The sequence below is a fragment of the Pteropus medius genome, unplaced genomic scaffold (assembly GCF_902729225.1).
Source record: "Pteropus medius unplaced genomic scaffold, Ma_sr-lr_union100, whole genome shotgun sequence".
NCBI classification, from domain to species: Eukaryota; Metazoa; Chordata; class Mammalia; order Chiroptera; family Pteropodidae; genus Pteropus; species Pteropus medius.
In genome coordinates this window covers 36,243,858-36,263,683 of record NW_024349800.1, presented here as the reverse complement: position 1 = coordinate 36,263,683, position 19,826 = coordinate 36,243,858, and the positions used below count along the sequence as shown (strand labels likewise).

General features: G+C 41.4%; 1 protein-coding gene across 2 annotated transcripts in view; it reads left to right on the top strand.

Moving 5' to 3' along the window:
• PRKCE (protein kinase C epsilon) overlaps positions 1-19,826 on the top strand; it is a 451,351-nt gene that overhangs the window by 359,955 nt on the left and 71,570 nt on the right. For both annotated transcript variants that reach the window (XM_039887262.1, XM_039887263.1), the window contains one exon: positions 13,244-13,398. In XM_039887262.1, coding sequence (XP_039743196.1) covers positions 13,244-13,398 — 155 coding nt within the window. The remainder of the gene's footprint in view (positions 1-13,243; positions 13,399-19,826) is intronic.

Here is a 19,826-nt window from a genome sequence, read left to right as displayed (position 1 = left end):
GTAAAAGGCATGTGAATCTGGAAATATATCCCTTTTCCAGGCATTTATTTAGAGTTTCCTGGCATTGGATTGTGTGTAGGTCAGTATTGCAAGAGAATACACATTTTTTACATAATACTGTGGTTGAAAGCAGGGTTTCCTCACCAGCTCACTGATTATTTCACTAAATAAGGAATTAGTCAGAAAGCAATTGAAATATCTTTTGTTTTCATTGTTCATGAGAGACTCTGGTCGTTTGCCTATACTTTACATCATTGGTGGGTAGATTTCTGTTGAATTTGTAAAAGGAAGGTCATGAATGTGTATAAATCTTAGCTGTCCTGTATCCAGGATGAAGAGAAGTAACTGGGTGAAATGCTTAAACGAGCAGCCATCTAATTTATGAGTATGCTTCTGTTAGGTCCAGTTAAGGAATTCAGAAAGAGACCTCGGGCTGTTCTGGGAACCAAGACCATAAAACAGTGTTGAATTGTGTTGTCTAAAGTAATGGTGCTCACCCACCTTGGTAATTCAAACAAATCTTAGCTGAGCAAAACCAAAATTATGTTAAATATATTGATGGATAAGTCTAATCAGTTATTATTTATTGATTGACTATTATATGCAAGGTATAATTACTGCTCTCAAGGACTGAGAAAAGTGCAATTGAAGAAATAGGGTAGAAAAATAACACAGAGTTAAAGAACTCTCTCTGCTTTAGCAATATAAGCCAATGGTATAAGGTCATAATGTGTAGGATATGCTTAATCATCACATGGGTGGTTTATATACTACCATGAATTCACAAGAGGAAGAGTTCTCTAAATGTTGTCCTCATTGGAAAAGGCATCACCAAAGAAGAGGAGAATAGGAAGAGGAAGTGTTCGATATGTGGAGAGTAGAGACTTGGAGCAGAGTTGCCTGGGTGGTTCAGAAGTGACTAAGAGTAAAGGGTTGTTGCAATATGAAAAGACATCAACTCAAGTAGAAAGTAGTGAGATGGTCTGAAATTTAGATTAGCACCAGACTGGGGGAAGTTCTAACTTGAACTACTCAAAATGTGATCCCTAGACTAGCAGCATTGCAGCACCTGAGAGCTTGTTAGAAATGCAAAATCTCTGGTCCCAACCTAGACATACGGACTCAGAATTTTGGGGGATGGGATCCAGGAATCTGTGTGTGGGGGTCTTTTTTTTTTTTTAGTGTCCAGTTGATTCTTTATGCCTGCTAAAGTTTGAAAAGCACTACTACTGATAATTTGGGCTTTGTTCCAAATGACAGTGAAGACCCTTTGAAGACTCTTGAGTGGAGATGTGGCATGTTTTTAGTGAGCTGACAATCTGGGGCATTTGGGAAGCCAACTTGTATATGGAAGCCTCTTCAGTATTCTCGCTTATAATTCCCACTTACTTGTGATCACCATCTGCAAGGTGAAATCCCTCCAAATTGCCAATCATGTAACTGTTGAGGCTGTAGTCATATATGAATATTATGTTTTAAACGATAAAGCACCATATATGTTTGTCATTCTTGCTGATATAAATATTTTTTGCTAAGCACACACTTAAAAAAAAATCCCTTTTATAGAAATACTCTATAGATGCATACCACACCATTACCCAGACAAGACCTACCCTCAACCTTAAGAAACCACTTCACAGAACAGTTATATGACTCTGTCCAAGTTCACACAATCAGTAAGTAGCTGAGCTAGGATTTGAACACAAGCAGACTGGGTGCAGAGGCTGAGTTGGACTATACAGGTGAGGATGTGGATGGAGAAAGCTATGAGAACATGTAAAAACACCCACTGACAGTTCCACGAACAGGGGTTGAGTGCAGTCAAGTCAGGAACTGTTTCAGTTGAGGTTCTCAAGCCCCCAGGACTTTTCCTCATTCACGGCATTAACAAGTCTGCTTAGATGATGCATATCTACATTTCAGAAACCAGCCTCCTACCCAAATTATTGGCCTTCAGTCCATATCAGAGCTGTGACTTCATCCTGAAACTCTTACTTGCTTTGTTTCTATTGCCACCTTTCCAGGTTGTTCAGAACAAAAGATTTGTGGACAGATGAAACACAGGCTGTTTTTGTTCTGCTTCTACAGGCACCTATGCCTGTTTAATGTGGACTGCATGGTGTCAGTTGGAGTCTGTGCTCATAGATTTTCATAAAACAACACATGCTGGAATCTAGCACCTTCTTACAATAGCACAACCATGATTAAACAGTTCCTTGGAGAGGACCCTGTGCTATTACACCAAATATTTATGAGTTTATCTCACCACACTGCTCAGCATTCAGAATAAACCTAGGCAGAATTATAGAGATCAAAGAATTTAATAATCAAAAATTTTCCCTTCATGTTCTATCTATATCATCAGATGAAAATATTACTGAAGTGGTATGGAAATCCTCTTCAGCACGCCCGCAACCACCAGCCATGCCACTTAAGGTTTAAAACAATGTGATCAAGTGTTCAGAATCCACAGGGTGGAGTTGTAGTTGTACATTAGTGTATTTCCAAGTTGCCAATTTTCCCCAGATTAGCACATTTTCATTTCAGTTTCATTAAAGGAATCAGAACATGAAAGGGGATTTAGCACAGTGATGGTGTCAACCATGCTTTCTTACCATCATGGAGTGATTTATTTGATTCGGGGCAACCATGCGTATGAACCCAACCATGTATCTGTAGGAGTAAAAGTCAAACCAAGTACAACTGATAGAAAGGAAAAGACAAGAAATACAATTATGTAGTGAAACCACAGCTCTCTAGCCATGAGTGGGAATTTCAGGCCCTTGGTTTGATTGGCCCTATAGTTGCAAAAAATATATATAATAATAATAAGCTCAGTATAAGCTACACAGTAAATACTTTATTATAACATTATCGCAATGGTTTGGATGAGCCCAGCATGGTATTAAGCATTTGTAGGGATGCAGCCAGGTATGGGACACGTGGCCCTGGTCACTCCCGGAGATAGATACCTACTGTTGTGGAAAGCCATGGTTTTTCATGTGAGTGTACCTTGTCCATCAGAGTGCTGGAATAAAAGAAGGCTAAAAACCAGTGGCCCAAGAATTTACACTCTAGTTGGATTTACCAATGTGTAGTAGAATTCTCATAAAAAGATGCAGAACAAAACGCAATGGAATCACCAAATCTTGATGTTAGAAGGTGCCTGAGAAGTTGCCTAGTCTAGTAATTCTTAAACCTCACTGATCATCAGGAGCGACCTGGGGATCTTAAAACTAAATGAACATTCCCAGGGCCCATCCCAGAGTTAGAAACTCTGATAGAGGAGCTTGAAATCTGTATGTTTTAAGATGCCCCTAAGGGTTTCTGTTGTCCAGCCAGCTCATCTGGTTAATCTTCTCAGTGAACAAAGAGGGTTTCTGCTAACAACTGTGCAAAATGATCATCCAGACAAGCTAGCATCCTCAAGTTAGAAGGAACTCATTGCAGAAAAAGGCAGCAGGGTCCAGTGTTGGACAGAGGGTTAGAGTTTTTAGAAATCTTTCCTAGATTTAAATAAAAAGGACCTCACTATATTTTCTACCCTATGGTCTTAACTGGGTTTTCTTCAGTGACTGATCGAATTGACCAACATGATAATCCTTCATTTGATTACCAAATGGCAAGCCTTCAAAGGTTTTAAGAGAGTTTCTCTTCAGTTTGTTCCTTTGTTTGATAGCTAATTCATTTGTTCACTTATTTATTCATTCAGTTCAGACTGCCGGCATCCTTTAAGAGTGGATTTATTGAGGCTGACTATTGCCACTTTTCCAGCCACTCTTCATAGGCCCCAGCTTGTCCTCACCCTCCTATTTGCCTTCCTCTGGACCAACTCTAGTTTGTCCTTGTCAAATATGGTGCCAAGAGTTGGACGTCACATTATTAACCATGTCTGACCAACAGAGTCCAACAGTAGCCACAGAGGCAGTTGTTACCATGTCCTCCTTCTACTAGAGTGTGGTCAGGATAACCAAGGTCCCAAACTGGTGCAGATGGAAAGCTTCATAGCTGATCGGGAAGGGAAACATCAGAGTTGGCCGAAGTTATCAGGCAAGAAGCAGATTCTAGTGAATGTGTAAACTTTAGGATGGAAAAGAGGTGACATCCTTCCAGTATTCCTAGTGGAGAAATAAAGTTTCATTGAAAACCCAGGAAATTGCTGCATAGAACATGGTATGCATATATTATCTTGTCACCACATCATTTTTCTTTATGTGTAGCATCCGCTCTGTTACACTGAGCCAAGGGGGCATGAAGAGGCAGCTTTGCTTGCTTCTCCATATGGTGTGGTCAACCTAAATGTTTCCATTTAGAGCAGGCTGTTTTCTTCCCACAATTGAAGGGAAATATTGATGTACCTTCTCTATTTAGGGTCAGCTACCTGGTATTTGCTTATCTTTAAAACTGTCACTAAAACTTGGTATATTCTTTGGAAAGAAAAGAAAAGGTAAGAAAATAGAAACTATAGTGATTTTGACAGCTGGATTATAAAGTGAACAATTCAGTTAACTGGTCAGTTGCATGTATACAAGATTGAAAAAAGCTCCCTTGATTGCTTCTCACAGAATAGACTGGTCATTTTAAAATTAATGTGGGTACATTCTAATGCCAATTGGTTAGCAGGATTTCTTTATAAATAGACTTAAACAAACAGGCAAACAAACAAACAAACAAAGGGAGAACAAGAACAACAATAGCAGTGGCAATAACATGGTTCAAGAACTGACTTAACAGAGGACTGCAGGCTTTATTTACAACAAGAGTAGGTGAATGAGCCTCCTGGAAACCAGACCTCATGTATGACCTCTGTAGTTGCTTCTTTTGATGGTGGGCACAGGAATAATAAGACGATGTCTGCGTTTCTTAAATCAGAGTTGCAGCTACATGGGTGGAAATCAAGAGAAAGCCAGGTATTGTGAGGTGACACTGAGGTACCAGACGTCGATGCTCTGATGATGCAATGTATACAGTGTATGCAGTGATGTTGCAAAAGTACTGCTGTGCTTTTCATTGGCCATGTTCCCCACCTAAAATAAACCCTCTTGGTTCTCTTATTTTCAAAGAGGAAACTCACAATAAGTCATTATTCCTAGTTAACTTTATATGCCGTTCTTACTCATGGCAAGAGATCAGTTTGGTGGTTAGCACTGTCAAGCAAGATGTAGCCTACTGAGGGGATATACCATATATATACTGTCATGTAATGTGATAGAAACTTTGTAAGATGTTGATGACCCCTATATAAGGAAAGCGTACTCTGTTGTATTGAACCCAAACTATTCCCTTTCCCCTGGCTTTCACGCACAAATGAAAGTGTGTGTGGCAGGTTGGCAGTAATTTGAGGTTGCTCCCTAGGCTAAATGCTGTTCTAACGAGAGACAGGATATGTTGATTTGAGCTTTATGGGGTAAATCAGTTTGGTACAGTTTAGGTCCCTTTAAACTTGAGCATCCTGTATAAGTTGAATAATCATAGTTGTAAGCAATTGGAAACAAATATAAGATGTGCATGAATGAAGGTTATACCTTCTCAGCTAGCAGAATGTCATGTGGAATTTTTACTACTTGGCCAATTCTGATTAAGTTAAAGCTTTCCCACAAGAAAACAAGCATCTCCTCTTTTACCTACAGTAGAGCAGACCCTCTATGACTTATAGAAGATCATTATAAGAAACAGCCATTTGAAAACCCATTATGTGTTTTCCATACTACAATTGGTGTTGATGTAATTGGCCATTGTTATAGGAATTTGGTTAAGATAAATGTGAATTTGGGGAAAGACCACAACAAGGTCATTATACTTGAGTAAAACCTTGAACAATGGGAAGTGAAAGGAAAAGGCCTATTACAAGAAGGGCTGAGAATGTGTGAAAATGAGTTTTTTAAAATAAACATTATTCAAGTGATAATTATTATTATTGTTACATAGGAAATTTTACATTAATCATAATTATTCAGATGAGACTCTCATTCTCTATAAATTGACAGGTAAGTCTTCAGTAAAAACAAAGATCTTTTTTATTTATACCTCCCTTTTTTAATTAAATTTATTGAGGTAACATTGGTTAATACAATTATATAATTTTCAGATATATATTATAATTTCACATCTGTATACTCCATTGTGTGTTTACCACCCAAAGTCCAGTTTCCTTCAGCTACCATATATTTGATCCCCTCCTTAACCCACTTCACCCTCCCCCTACCCCCCTATATTTAACCCCTTTTACCCCGTCTACCTTCCCCCTCCTCCCTTACCCCCTACCCTCTGGTAACCACTATAGTCCATGTCCATGAGTCTCTGTTTGTTTGTCCTGTTCCTTTGTTGCTTTTAAGTTTATATCCCACATATAAGTGATATCATGTGATTTTCAACTTTTTCTGTCTGGCTTATTTCACTTAGCATGCTTATCTCGAATTCTATACAGGTTGTCGCAAATGGCAGGATTTCATCTCTTCTTATGGCTGAGTAACATTCCATTGTATATATGTACCACAGCTTCAGTCATCTATCATAGGACACTTTGGCTGTTTCCATGTCCTGGCCACTGTGAACAATGCTGCTATGAACATTGGTGTGCAAATATCTTTATGGATATGATTTTTTAAGTCTTTAGGGTAAATACCCAGTAGAGGGATTGCTGGATCATATTATACCTCCCTTTCAACAACACTTAGCTGACAGGTCAGTGACACCAATTAAATAAGGCTCTGCCCATTGTCCACATGTAGTATGTCTGCTTAAGATCTAGGAAGTTCCACTCACCATTGATTGTTTTTAGTTTATTGTAATGATCTCTGTGCTTTCTTTGTGGGGAAATAAATTTTGTTTGGTTAAGTTTCTTAAAGTAGTTGGATCTTTCCCTTGTTTTTACCAAGGAAGTGTAATGGAAAAGGAGAGCTCCTTGTTGTTCTTTTTCAAAGATAAGACATTTGGGACAGTGGAACTGGGGAAGAGATGGAATGACTTTCAGGCTACCTTTTTCCAATCCATCTTGAACTCTGCTTCTAGAATAGTTTTTCTTAACATCAGCTTTCATTATGCCATTTTATAACTCAAATATTTCTAGACTTCTTTACTTCCCTCCTGTGTATTCAGAACCACCTCCCCCTTGTCCCACTGCCACCCAATCTGTCTCCGTTCTAACTATATCCAGCATTTATGCATTTTTTCCTAGATAGCACATTTTTTCACTGGCTCACTCTTACCCTGCTCATCCCCACTTGCAATATTCATTTTTGCTCACCACTGCCCTGCAGGGCTGTACTCTTAACTGGCCAGGCCTTCCCCTCCTCCCACATCCCATTGTTCAAGAGCCTATTCAAGTGTGGTCTTTCCCCTGATTCAGATTTGTTTAAACCAGATTCCTGTAGCAATGGCCAGTAACATCAACACCAGTCATATTATGGAAAACAAATAAAGTATTTTCATGTGACTGTTTCTTATGATCTTCTAAACTAAGGCCTATGGATGACAGTTGTCCTTTACTAGAGGCTAAGAAGTTATGACCCAGATACATAGGTGTAACAATCTGATTTGATACAGGGGAGTTTAGCACATAATGATAGAGTATTTTGTGTTGCTTTCTATGGTTTCCTGTCTTCAATTCCTAGCTCCTGGAGACCAAAGCCATAGCTTATATCATCTTTCATATCCCAAACACCTACCCACGGGCTGGGTATCCATGACATACCTATTGAATGGATAGGTTAAATAATGTAGATGTGAAGGGAAAAAGCAGATGTTATAGAGTAGAGTGGGGACCCATGATACCTTCAGATGGCCCTTTGGAGAAGTTGTTCATCCTGTCACTGGCACATCAAAGGCAGACTGTTCCAAGTCCAGTCTTTTGTTGGGCATGCATGTGAAATTGATTCAAAAATGATAGAATCTTCACACATATAAACAGCTAACAAATGACAGAGAATGTGTGTCCAAACAAACGCAATTGGCAGGACATGCAGTGCTGCTGAGAGGAAGCTCTGGCTATCCATCACACCTTGAAAGGTGAACAGGACGGGCCTCATTTTCCTTTCAAAGGCAGGAAAGGTTAGTGCTCTGGGAAAATGGAGCCCGGTGGGAGTTTCTAACACACAGTATAGCCTTTCCATCCTGTAGGCCCTCATTAACTATTCTTACCCTAAATGCCCATGATATGTAATCTCTTTCCTAATTTTATTATTTTACTTGGTATCACAAGACCGTAACTTTTTAGACATTCAGGTGAGATTAAGGGAGGAGGAGGTAGAATAAGGCTTTCAAAATCTTTGATTACTTCAGAAAATGTATTTGCTTACTTTACCAGGAAGCTGGTTTTTTGTTTTGTTTTGTTTTCTACCGATGCCAAGAGGGATTAATGAGTAGCTGCTGGGTTTGCCAGCTTTCTTTTGATTTCAGTTTATGTAATTAAGCAGTTCCCAGAATGACTTGAAGTTCTCTGCATCAAAACATGCTTCTCAAATGTGTTAGGTGTGGAGGTCAGAAACAATCCACTGAATGGAGGGAGGGAAGTGAAAATTTTACCTTGCTTTAAAATGTCCTTAACTATGTAAAAAGGGTTGATTATGCTTTGGAACCAAGCACATGGAGCTGTACTGAGTAGAAAGCAGGTCGAAACTTTGAAGCAAGTTCAAAGTGGACTAAAGTTAGAATAACTCAAAATGAGGTTAACAATAGAAATAACATGAGGAAACTAACAATGGTTCACTGTTGAATTTCCAGCATCTAGAGCCTCCATCCATGGTGGGTGTTCAAGAGCTCATGTACTCAACAAAGATATCCTAGGAGCCCCCTGTGTGCCAGTTTCAGTTACTGGGAATGCAGTAAGGAACTAAACCGACAAAAATTTTCCCCTCATGATGCTTGCATGGAGTGAGTATTGGATGAGCAGATTTTTATCGAGTGCCTCCTTTGGTATGGAATTCGGAGCCAGTGGTGATGTAGGAAGAATAAGGTGTGCTCCTCATGGAGCTGACCATCTCACTGGGAAGTGGAGACATCTGTCCACAGAACAAAAGTGCTGTTCAAAGCTCTCACTATATACTGGGTGCTGATACAGAAAGACCTTGTAAGGGTGAAATGGTCAGAGTAGGCACCCATCTCTAGATTCTGCAGGCAGGAGGCTCACTGTGACAGGCTGACTCATCTTCAACTCCCTAAGCAGTAAGAATTTGCAGATACAAATATTAGCACACCCTTTGGTTTCGTTTCTCTCATATAGTCCCCTAACCTTGTTTATTCTTCTACCCACATGATGCTTGTTTTTGAAGGGAATTATAACAGCTTTTTTTTTTTTGGATTAGGCTAATTCCCTTGCAAACAAACAGGGCAGAATTACCCTCATAAAGCATCCAGACTACTTAGGGAGAAAGACATAAATCAATTATACAAATAAAACCTCCACTGTGCCGAATGCTACAGTGGAGAGCTAGCACATACTAGGGGGATTCAACCTTGTCAGAGAAGCCAGGAACAGCTTCCTAGAAGGAAAGATGTCTGCAATGAAAGCTGAAGGATGGGGAGGGATTAACCAAGTGAAGGGAGAAGGGAAAAATTCCAAGCAGAGCAAACAGCATGAGTAAAGGCCCTGGGGTAGGGGTGAGGGGACTGATGCAGAGGAAACAATAGAAAGCTGGAAGTGAGATAACTCAGAAGAGGTGGGTAGAGCCAGACCATACAGACTAGATGGCATATTAAAGAATTTTCTGTTTATCCCAACAAAAAGCCTTTAAAAGAGTTAATAAGTAGAATGAAGGGAGGAGGGAAGATGGATTACAATCAGATATTCTTTTCAGCAGGGTAACTCTGCCTATAGTGTGATTAGCATTTGGTGGGGGCACTGGAGTGAATGTAGGAAGCATTAATAAAAGGCACTTGCAAGAATCTAGACAAGAGAAGATAATTGCTTGAGCTAGAATGATGGCCATGATGGTGGTAGAAATGGACAGAAGCAGACAAACGTAACAGGTACAAAACAATACGTACAAAGGTACAATAGGTCAAAGCACCAAGACTTGATGATAGGTGTAAGAGTTGAGGGAGAGGGATGTATTAAGAACAACATCCAGGTTTCTGATTTGTACAATTGGCCGACTGGTGTAGCCCTGCCCTGAGGCAGGCACTCTGGACCAGTTCGCTGGGGAAGGAGTATGAAGTCAGTTTTGAGTATGTTGGGTTTGAGTGCCTTCGGAGTATCTAGAGGGAGATGTCAGAAACACAGTTGGATGAAGGGGTCTGCAGCTTGGAGGATAGGTTTAAGATGGAGGCAGACATTTGTGAGTCATCTGAGTCAAGGCGCATTGAACACGGTGGGTGTGGAAGAGATCATTCAGTGAACAAAGAATGAGCAAAGGGGAGGACCTAGAACCCATTCTTTTGGGATTCCAACACCTAATGGGCTAGGGAGAGGACAAGCCCACAAGAAGAGGCAGAAGAAACACTACCAGAAACAGTGGAAAAAAAAAAACAAAACAGCCTGAAAAACCAAGAGAAGCAAGTGTTTGTCGAAAGAGGCAGTGATCAGGGAAAAACACTGCTAAAGACTTGATGATAATAATAAGCTATAGTGCCATCAGTAACAATAGTAATAGACAATGTTTTGGAGCATCAATTATGAGCCAGGCATTTTAACATATAATTTAATCCTCAGAAGAAGTCTGTAGGCAGTCCTTATAATCATCCTCATTTTTACAGATGAGAAAACTGAACACAGAGAAACGAAATCATTTGCCTGAGGTCACACAACCAGTAAGTGATAAAATTGGCTTGGGAGCTCTTCATTCTCATTCCACACCCACTATCCTTAAATACGATGTGTCCAGTGTTAGAAGATGAAAAGCAGCCAGATAGGGATAGTAGGGAGGGGAGGTTTTTCCTCTTTAAAGATTTCAATATTTTCAAACATAACCATGGAAATACTCCATGGTTGCTAAAGCCCAAGTCAGGTTGGTGATCCAGGAATGGCGTTGCATCAGCAATTCCTGATGGTGAGGTTCAGCTGGATTACGGTCATGTTGAATACATGACACAGCTGTACTTCCCATATGAAAGGCTTTCCTCAAGGGCTCTAGGGTAGTGGTTCTCAAAGTGTGGTCCCCAGATGAGCAGAATCAACATTGCCTGAGAACTAGGTGATGCAGATTCGCAGGCCCCATCTTCGATCTTCTGAATCAGAAGCTCTGGACTGGAGACCCAGGAATTCATGTGTGATTCCAATGGATAAGTTTGAGAACCCTCATTCTTGGGGAAATCCTTGAGGGGAAAAAAAAGGAAAACCCAAATAACTTATCCATATATCTCACAGATGCAAATCACCTTGGCAGAAACCAGATGAAAGAGCCAGTAGTTCTGCTCATTGGAGTCACATGTGGGGAGCTTTGAAAACTACTGATGCCTAAGTCCCACCCTCAGAAATTCTGGTTTTGTTGGGCTAGGGTTGGCCTGAGCATTTGGTTTTTGACATGAAGATTTGAATGGGGAATAGATGATTGAAAGAATGGTCAGCAAAGCAGCCTCTGTACTTCTGAGTACAAAATTGTACTCTCTCTAGGGAGAAAGGCAGGCCTTGAACAAGAAAGACAGGACAAATGGAAGAGAAGCTAGACTTTGGACCCTTTGTGAATACCTGTAAAGCTTGAATAATTCTGGAGATCATGGTACAGGAGAAGGTAGTCTGAATTTGTAACAGTTCCTACTGATGGACTTATTTTTAAGGAGATGCCAATAATAAAGTAGATGTGCTATCAAGATTGCTTCATGATACGTATAATTGTGATTTTTACTCAGTCTTAATGGACATGATTCTGTGAATTTTGGTTGAATATAGTATGCTAATATTCCCCTGGGAGATTAATTTAGACTCTATATATTAGAATATACTCTACTCCTGCCTCTCAGACACCACCATTTCACCTTTGGTCCACGAACCTTCCTCCCCAGCTGACCTTAGTTTACCAATCAATCCCTAAGCATTCTTACTGTGTTCCCATATCCAAGCATTTGTTTGTCTTCCTCTCCCTCCTCCTTCTCTCAGGGCCTAGCTCCATCTAGAATCTTCCATGGCCCCCAAGTTCAGAGAGCTCCCCTTTCTTCTAATCCTTTCATTACCCGGTGTCTTTAAGGCCCTCTGCTCCTATTTTGTTTTCACCGTTCTGCCCATTTCTCATCTCTACCCCTCAATCATAAGGCCCCCAAGGACAGTGATGGCTTATGATTTTTGCCCGCTGCCTAGATCAGCAGCCCACGCTCTACAGGCAAGAAACTGCACAAAGGTGAATTTTGGTGCATCAGCTTCTCCCATTATCATGGATTGTGGATAAGAAGGCACCACCCTCAATAAGGTGTTAACTGTGTTTTGGCCATTCTGAAGGCTGAGGCAGGAATCGGAGAAGGAGCATCATCCAAAGTGAAAAGTAGCCTTCATGGGAAGGGGCCTTAACAAATTACCACAAACTTCCTGGCTTAAAACAATAGAAATCTCTTCTCTCATAGTTCTGGAGATGAGATATCTGAAACCAGTGTCATTGGGCCAAAACAAGGTGCCCACTAGGCCACATTCCCTCCAGAGACTCTAGGAGAGAGTCCTTTCTTGCTTATTCCAGCTTCTGATGGCAGCTACATTCCTTGGTTTATGGCCGCATCACTCCAGTCTCTGCCTCTGCAGTCACATTGCCTTCTCCTGCCTTCTTAAATCTCCCTCTTATGAGGGCATTTGTGATTGCATGTAAGGCCCACCCTGGTGATCCAAGATAATCTCCCATCTCAAGATCCTTAATGTCATCTGCAAGTCCTTTTTGTTTTTGCCATCAAAGGGAACAATCACACATTAAGGGATTGGGACATGGGTATCTTTTGGAGAGGCCATCATTCAACCAAACACACATGTCGAATTAACTGGAACCTCCAAAGGGGCAGAAAGTTACTTTCCCAAAGCCACATTTAAAGGTCGTGACAAATTATACAAAGATCCAGGTCTCCTTTCTGTCAACTTTGGGCTTCTTCCACTAGACCAAGCTGATGCCCATAAAAGTAAGACAAAGAGATTTTAAAATAATACCTCAGACTTTAATTTGTGTGCTGTATTCACTTTTCTCTCTAGGTTATGTGCAGGCTGCCAGGATTTATCCACCTTCTCACCTTCTTCCCCCTTGAGTCCTGGTTCTGTTACGCTGGGCTCACAGTATGCTGGCCTGTGTGGGCAGCTGCAGTAGAATTAGATGAATGACATTTTCTCCTCTCCTTTCAGGACCGCCTCTTTTTCGTCATGGAGTACGTAAATGGCGGAGACCTCATGTTCCAGATTCAACGCTCCCGAAAATTCGATGAGCCTCGTTCCCGGTTCTATGCTGCAGAGGTCACGTCAGCCCTCATGTTCCTCCATCAACATGGAGTCATCTACAGGTAGCTCTTTTCTCTTTCCTGAAGGTGAAAAAAATAAAGAATTCTCTAGACACTTGAATTGACTTTGGCTCCTGCCCAACTGATCTCTTAGCAACCCACTTTAGTTGTTTGTTCTAATTTGCTTACAGAAGACTTTTTGGGGATCTGTTTATCACTGTGAATGTTAATATTTTAATAGCCCCAGGAGACCCACTGTTTGTGCCAATTTTAATTGAAAGCCCAGAATGGCATTTTAAAGGCCTGGTGCCCGACGACCTTGGGGTGACCTTCATTTCTCTCTCTCCCCACCCTCTTCCTTCAACATCAGGGTATTCTCTTTACTTTTTCCTCTGTGCCATGAACTTCCTCCTGTTCCCAACATCTTCCCACTTCCTGAGTTTGTTTGGCTTAGTTGTCTCCAGCAGATAGAATCAGAGAAGCAGGAGTTGCTCGAGGGGTCTCAGGGTTTATGATCCTGGCGGAGGAGGGGAAGGGAACTAGACAATATCCAACAGGAAGTGACTCTTTGCAGATCATCTAATCCCTTATTACTGCCCTGTCCCCCTTCCATGATAACATAGCACGCGTGCGCGTGCACACACACACAGACACACACACACTAATTTTCCAGTAAGGGAGCAGGACTATTTACGCAGGCTCTTCTGTGAGGTCAGGAATTCTGGGAGGAATAAATATTTATAATTAGCAACAAGGACACTAAAGTTCCTTAAGGTTTTTTCAATGGCTGTCAATGTCTTTACTTGGATTTTGCGTCCCCCGCCCCCTCACTCTTTTTAATTAGCTAGAATAGCTGGCTTGTTCAACCCAGAACATAGTCACTCACCAGAATTTTGCTGATCTGCTCCTGGGAGCAATGCCCCGATTAAATCTTATCCGAGAGGTTCTGACCAACCCCCACCCCAAGCTTCCCTTCCTACTGACGTCTCTTAGCTTTCTAAAGTATGCATCTCTGTGCTCAAAATAGTAAGTGGTTCCCTGTAGGCTGCATAATAAAGCTCATACTTTTTAGCCTACCGTTCGTTCATGGCCCTCCACATTTTGAGTTTATGTATTCATTTCCTATTGCTGGGCAACAAATTATCACAAACTTAGTGGATTAAAACACCTGTTTATTATCTCACAGTGTACGTGGGTCAAGAGTCCAGGCATGATGTACCTGGGCCCTCTACTCAGGGTCTCTCTGCTATGATCCAGGTGTCAGCCAGGCTGCATTCTTGTCTGAAGTCTGAGGTCCTCTTCCATGCTCACATGGTTATGGCAGAATTCATTTCCGTGCACCTGTAGAATTCCTGTGCCTCATTTCTTCAAGGCCAACAGGAGAGAAAATCTTTTTTGATTTGAGTCTCTAACTTTAGGTAAGATTTGGACCCCCCCTTTGAAGAGATTATTGATTAGATCAGGCATACCCAGGATAATCTCCCTTTTGTTTAAAGTCAGATGATTAGGAACCTTAATTATATCTACAAAAACCCTTTGCCTTTGCCCTATAATGTCACGTGATTGTGACAGTGATATCACATCACCTTTCCACATTCTTTTTATTAGAGATAAGCCACAGTTTCTACCAAACTCAAGAGGAAGGGATTATAGAATTATGCCAGAACGTGATTCATTCACTGGGGGTTGCCTTTGGTTTTGTCTGCTATAGGCCAATATACCTTTCTCTTCTTTCCACAATGCCTTGTTTTAAACTCACCAAAGTTCTTAGCTTTCCTCAAACTCACCTGCCAATCACAAACTTTCCTGCGCTAACACCCCTCCTCACCCTCTGTGTTCAGCCCAGAATCCTCATCCCACCAGCCAGATTGGTTCTCTCCATCCCCCACACTTTCATTTGCAATTTGGGAATGATTGAAATCTGAGATCTTCATGGCTGCCCCTACCACTGTTCACCTCGTGTTAGGTTTAGACATCCATGTGCATCCTTCACTAAGTCGCAGATTCTGTTAAGGGCCATTTCTTCTTTTTTTTTTAACCCCTCAATCTTCTTATTCTGCATTCTCTTCTGTCTTGCACAGAGTAGTCAACAAGTGACCATTGACTTCGGTTAGTTTAAAACTCTAATCTCTACCCCCAAAGCAGTTTATAAGCTAGAGATACAGGAGTTAGATATGTGAAAGGATCACCCGTACTACAAGGCAGTGCATTATTAGGTGCCATGACATGAAGAATTGTCATTCTTTGAGATGTTATCCCCATACCATTCCTATTAGAGTGGGTATAATCCACAGCTTACTAGCAGGGATTCAGAGACTCAAATAATGTGTCCAAGGCCATACTTGATAAGCAACAGACTTAGGAAGTGTACCTGAACAACACACTCATATTGTACACCATGATACTTGTTACCCTGCCTTTTCAAGGCCAAGTCCAAACTCTTTAGCTTGTCATTTCAGGTACTCCAAAACTTGACTTTCCCTTACATTTCTAATTTTCTCTTTTCTGCGTTCCTAAATGAATGTTTCCTTCTTATCACACCTGTAAACACTTTTGCTCTGTTGGCTTCTATGATCCGTACTTTCTCTCCCTCTCCTTCCCACTTTCCTGACTCTCTCCTGTATCACTTGGCCTGGCTCCTTCTTCCCTCCAACCCCATTCTCTAAATGCTGATTTTCCCCAGGGCCTTCATTCCACTTTATTCTTGCCCTGAATACTCTCCCTGAGCAATTTCAACATTTGCATGCCTTCAAATGACTCCTATGTGTCACCAACTCCCATATCGCTATATCCAGCCCACAGTTATCTCTATAACCCCAAACAAGATCTTTCTCTCAAACTTCTCTCTCAAAGCTTGACCTTCAAGGCCTTCTTCCTTCTCCCCTGGCTAGTTTGCAGTAGTTTGCAGATTTGACTCACTGCTTCTCAGTTTTCTATCCTTCCGTCCGTCCACCTCCCCTCCATTGTTGCCCAGTAGTCTATCGAAGCGCAGGCTGATTGTTACATGTTCCCCTTCTTCTCATTCTATAACCCTTATAAGATAAAGCGCCATCCCCTTCACTGGCCTTCAGATTCCCTCATACCCTGGCCCTGAGACTGCTGTAGACAGCTCTATGGTTTGGGCACGGCACAGGAGTGGGAAGCACAGGCACTGAGTGGAATGTGGGGCCCACTCTGATTGAGTAGCCGGCTTCTACCCAAGAAGGGGCTGCTTTTCTACCCAGAGGAGCTGCCTTTTTGTGCTTTTGATAAAGACACCATACTAACAGTCCTTTGACCATTATCACCACCATCCCCAACCATGTAGCCCACCTTATAGTTACTCTAAATTGTTTGCCATTCTCCCCCAGATGCCATTCTCTCTCATTTCTCTGAGGCTTTGTCCCCACTATCCCTTGATTTCTCTTGCTCCTAATCTGTGTCTTGATCAGGGAATATTTTCCAGTTCATATCCATGGTCTTACTGCTTCAGAGTTCCTGGTTTACAATATATGTAAATTCTATAACACTGGGAAAAAGGGAGTGGATAAGGATATAGGCAAGAAAACGGCTGTGAATTGATGATTACTGACACTGGGTGATGGGCACATGTGGGCTCACTATTCTGTTTTCTTTTGTGTATGTTTTAAATCTTTCACAATAATAATTGTCTTTTTAAAAAAAGAATGGTGATACAAGGGTAAGATTCGTAGAGCTTCTGATTCAGTAAGTCCTGGTATGGGGTTCAGAAACTGTAGTTTTAAAAAGTATTCCTCAGATGATTTAGGGACCACAGATCTAGAAAAATTTCATTCTGCCTTCAGAACGTCAAGTGCCCCTGCTCTGTGAGGCCTTCCCTGACCACCCAGCATGTCGTGGAGATCATGCCTTCCCTAAGTGACAGAATATCTCTCTGTACCAGGCATTTAGCAGGTGCCCTTTGCTGACCTTGTATTTTTACTTGAGATACCTGTTCTGCGATTGAGATCTCCACGCGAGAGTGCTCACGCACTTGGCCTAGGGAAGTACCTTACTTATAGTAGGTGTTCACTGAAATATTTGTTCTAGTCTTTAACTCCAGAGCTTTCCAGTCCAGTAGGTTGCTACATCACATGTGTGTCCTTCTTAAAAGCCTGTGTTAGAAGCATTCCTAACACAGAACATACAGTTTTTTTCCCTTGACCCTAAAAGCTCCCCCATTCTTTCAGATCTCTCATTTTATGGATTAAGGAAGACCATGTGGCCTCTATGTCCCATGATGCTTTGCTTAAAGCTGCTGGCAGGAGGGCTCTTTGGGGTAGCTAGTCTACAGCTGGCTAGAGAGACTGTGAATGTGTGCCCTTGCTTATTGGCTCTTCTATAGCCCAGGCAGAGACCATATTTTGTGTGATACAGGGGCTTATTTGAGAAATTGGCAAAACCAGGTTTTGGAGGAGAACCTCATTGCTGAAGTTGATATTGAATTTTCAGCCTTCCTCTTGGAATGTATACACAAACTAATTAGCAGCTAATTGGCTAGTGTTCAAGAACTAAGGGAAGAAGTTATTTCTCATCACACTTGACAGATATCCCAAGGTGACAGGCACGGCCCCCTTTCCTCTGGTTCTTCTCTGGGTCAGGTTCCCCACACTGGGCAGCACAGAGTCCTGTCTCTGTGTCCCCTGACCAGCATTTCTGGGACTCCTCTGTGTACTATGGCAGAAGGCATTAGCTCTCTGTGTGCCTGCAGCTTTTAAAAGTCTCTTCCCCTCCCTTACACACTCACACACACCAGGAAAGGTGGAGGTTTTGAAGTTAATTCAGGGAACTTTCTCCTCTACATCATGCTCAGTGCTGTCTTTTTTTTCAATGAGATACTCAATAGCAGTGGCTAACTCTCCAAGAGCATTCCTTTGCCCTTGTGACGTGAAAGGGGGAGGTTCTGTGATCTCCCTCAGACAAAGGGCAGCCAGGGGCCCTGGGAAGAGAACTGAAGGCTTGGCAGACAGAAATCTATCTTCTTATTCTTTCACAATCTAGAAGGCAGGAGCGCTGCCATAGCATGTGGTGAAGAACATGGCCTCTGCCACTCTAGCCAAGTGTCTTAACATTTTATGCCTCAGTTTCCTCATCTATAAAGTGAGAGTAATTGTTGTACCTATCTCATGAGGTTGTAGGGATTTAATGAATCGATAGATCTAAATAATTTTTAATAGTGCCTGCCACACTGTAAGTCCTCAATAAAGGTTAGCTAATTTTATTGTATCTTGAATTGATTTTTATGAAGATTGATTGAAAAAACATTGGAGATCTTTTATCCAGCCCAGTCCCCAAAAGGGAATCCTGGAATCACAGAAGAATGAATTTCTTCCTTCCTTCCTGTAAAACTATATTCCTTTTTTTATATTATGAAAGTAGTGGTCATAGGAAAAATAAAAATTTAAGTAGCAAAGGTTTAAAGTCAGTTTTTTCTTTAACAACCTCATAGCTACCCAGGGTAAAATAGTTAAACGGTTTCTAGAAAATTCAAGAAATTTTGTTGATCAAGTTACTGAACCTCTTTGTGACGAGCTTCCATTTGAGAAGTTCAGATAATACCCGCCTTGTCTTCATATGGTTGAGAGAGATGGTGGAAGTCAGACTGTAGAAATAGAGGTGACGGATATGAAAGCATATGGGAAATGAAGTTTTAAGAAAGTAGCAACAAACACGTTATTTAGAAATATACAAGTCCATACCCAAAGTGTCAGCCTAAAAGAATTGAAAGTGGTTATGTAAAGTATTATTAATGATTAACATTTGTCACTCTGAGCACTAAAATTTGGTCATTATCCAACAGAGAAGGAAGTTAGCAGTTATGAATTCTTAATTTTCCCAGACTTTGGATCTTTAATGAGCGGTCGTCCTCACTCTCCAAGAGTCAGTCTGCCCTGAGTGCCAGTTGTGTACCTTCTGCCAGAAATGGGCAGTGGGGACACAAGAGGAGAGAGAGGGTATCTCTGTTTTGGCCCAGTCTAGATCACTCTGCACTCAAGAGGTGCTTAGAAAAGGCTTTCCCTATTGATGACGATGTTTATAAAAAGTCAAATAAGAATTAAGAACAGGAAAGAAATCTAGTCAAACCTCAGAGCACTCACTATACCTGAATCTTAAATGCCTTGTCCTCTCCAGGGCTGGGGGACAAAAGGAAGAGTTTAGAAGTAGTTTCCCTTGAAAAAGTTGGAGACATACTGAGGTCTCTAGCCATGGTCTCCAAGCTGGGCCTTCTTCAAAAATGCATACGGAGTGCTGTGTGATGTAAGCTGTAGTCTCGCCTTCCTGCTAGTCAGAGGGGGAGAAATGTGTGTCTAGTTTGAAGAACGAGAGCCTGCCTTGATCCCCGGAATCATCTCCTGCCATTGGCACAGTTAGGCATGGTGAAGTGTCTAGTTAAAGCCTGTGTTAAAGTAGAAGGTCTAATATTTAGAGTCTTCTTCTTTCAGCACATTTTCAATTTATCTAATGCTACTGCAAAGCAGTGGAGGAGGAGAAAT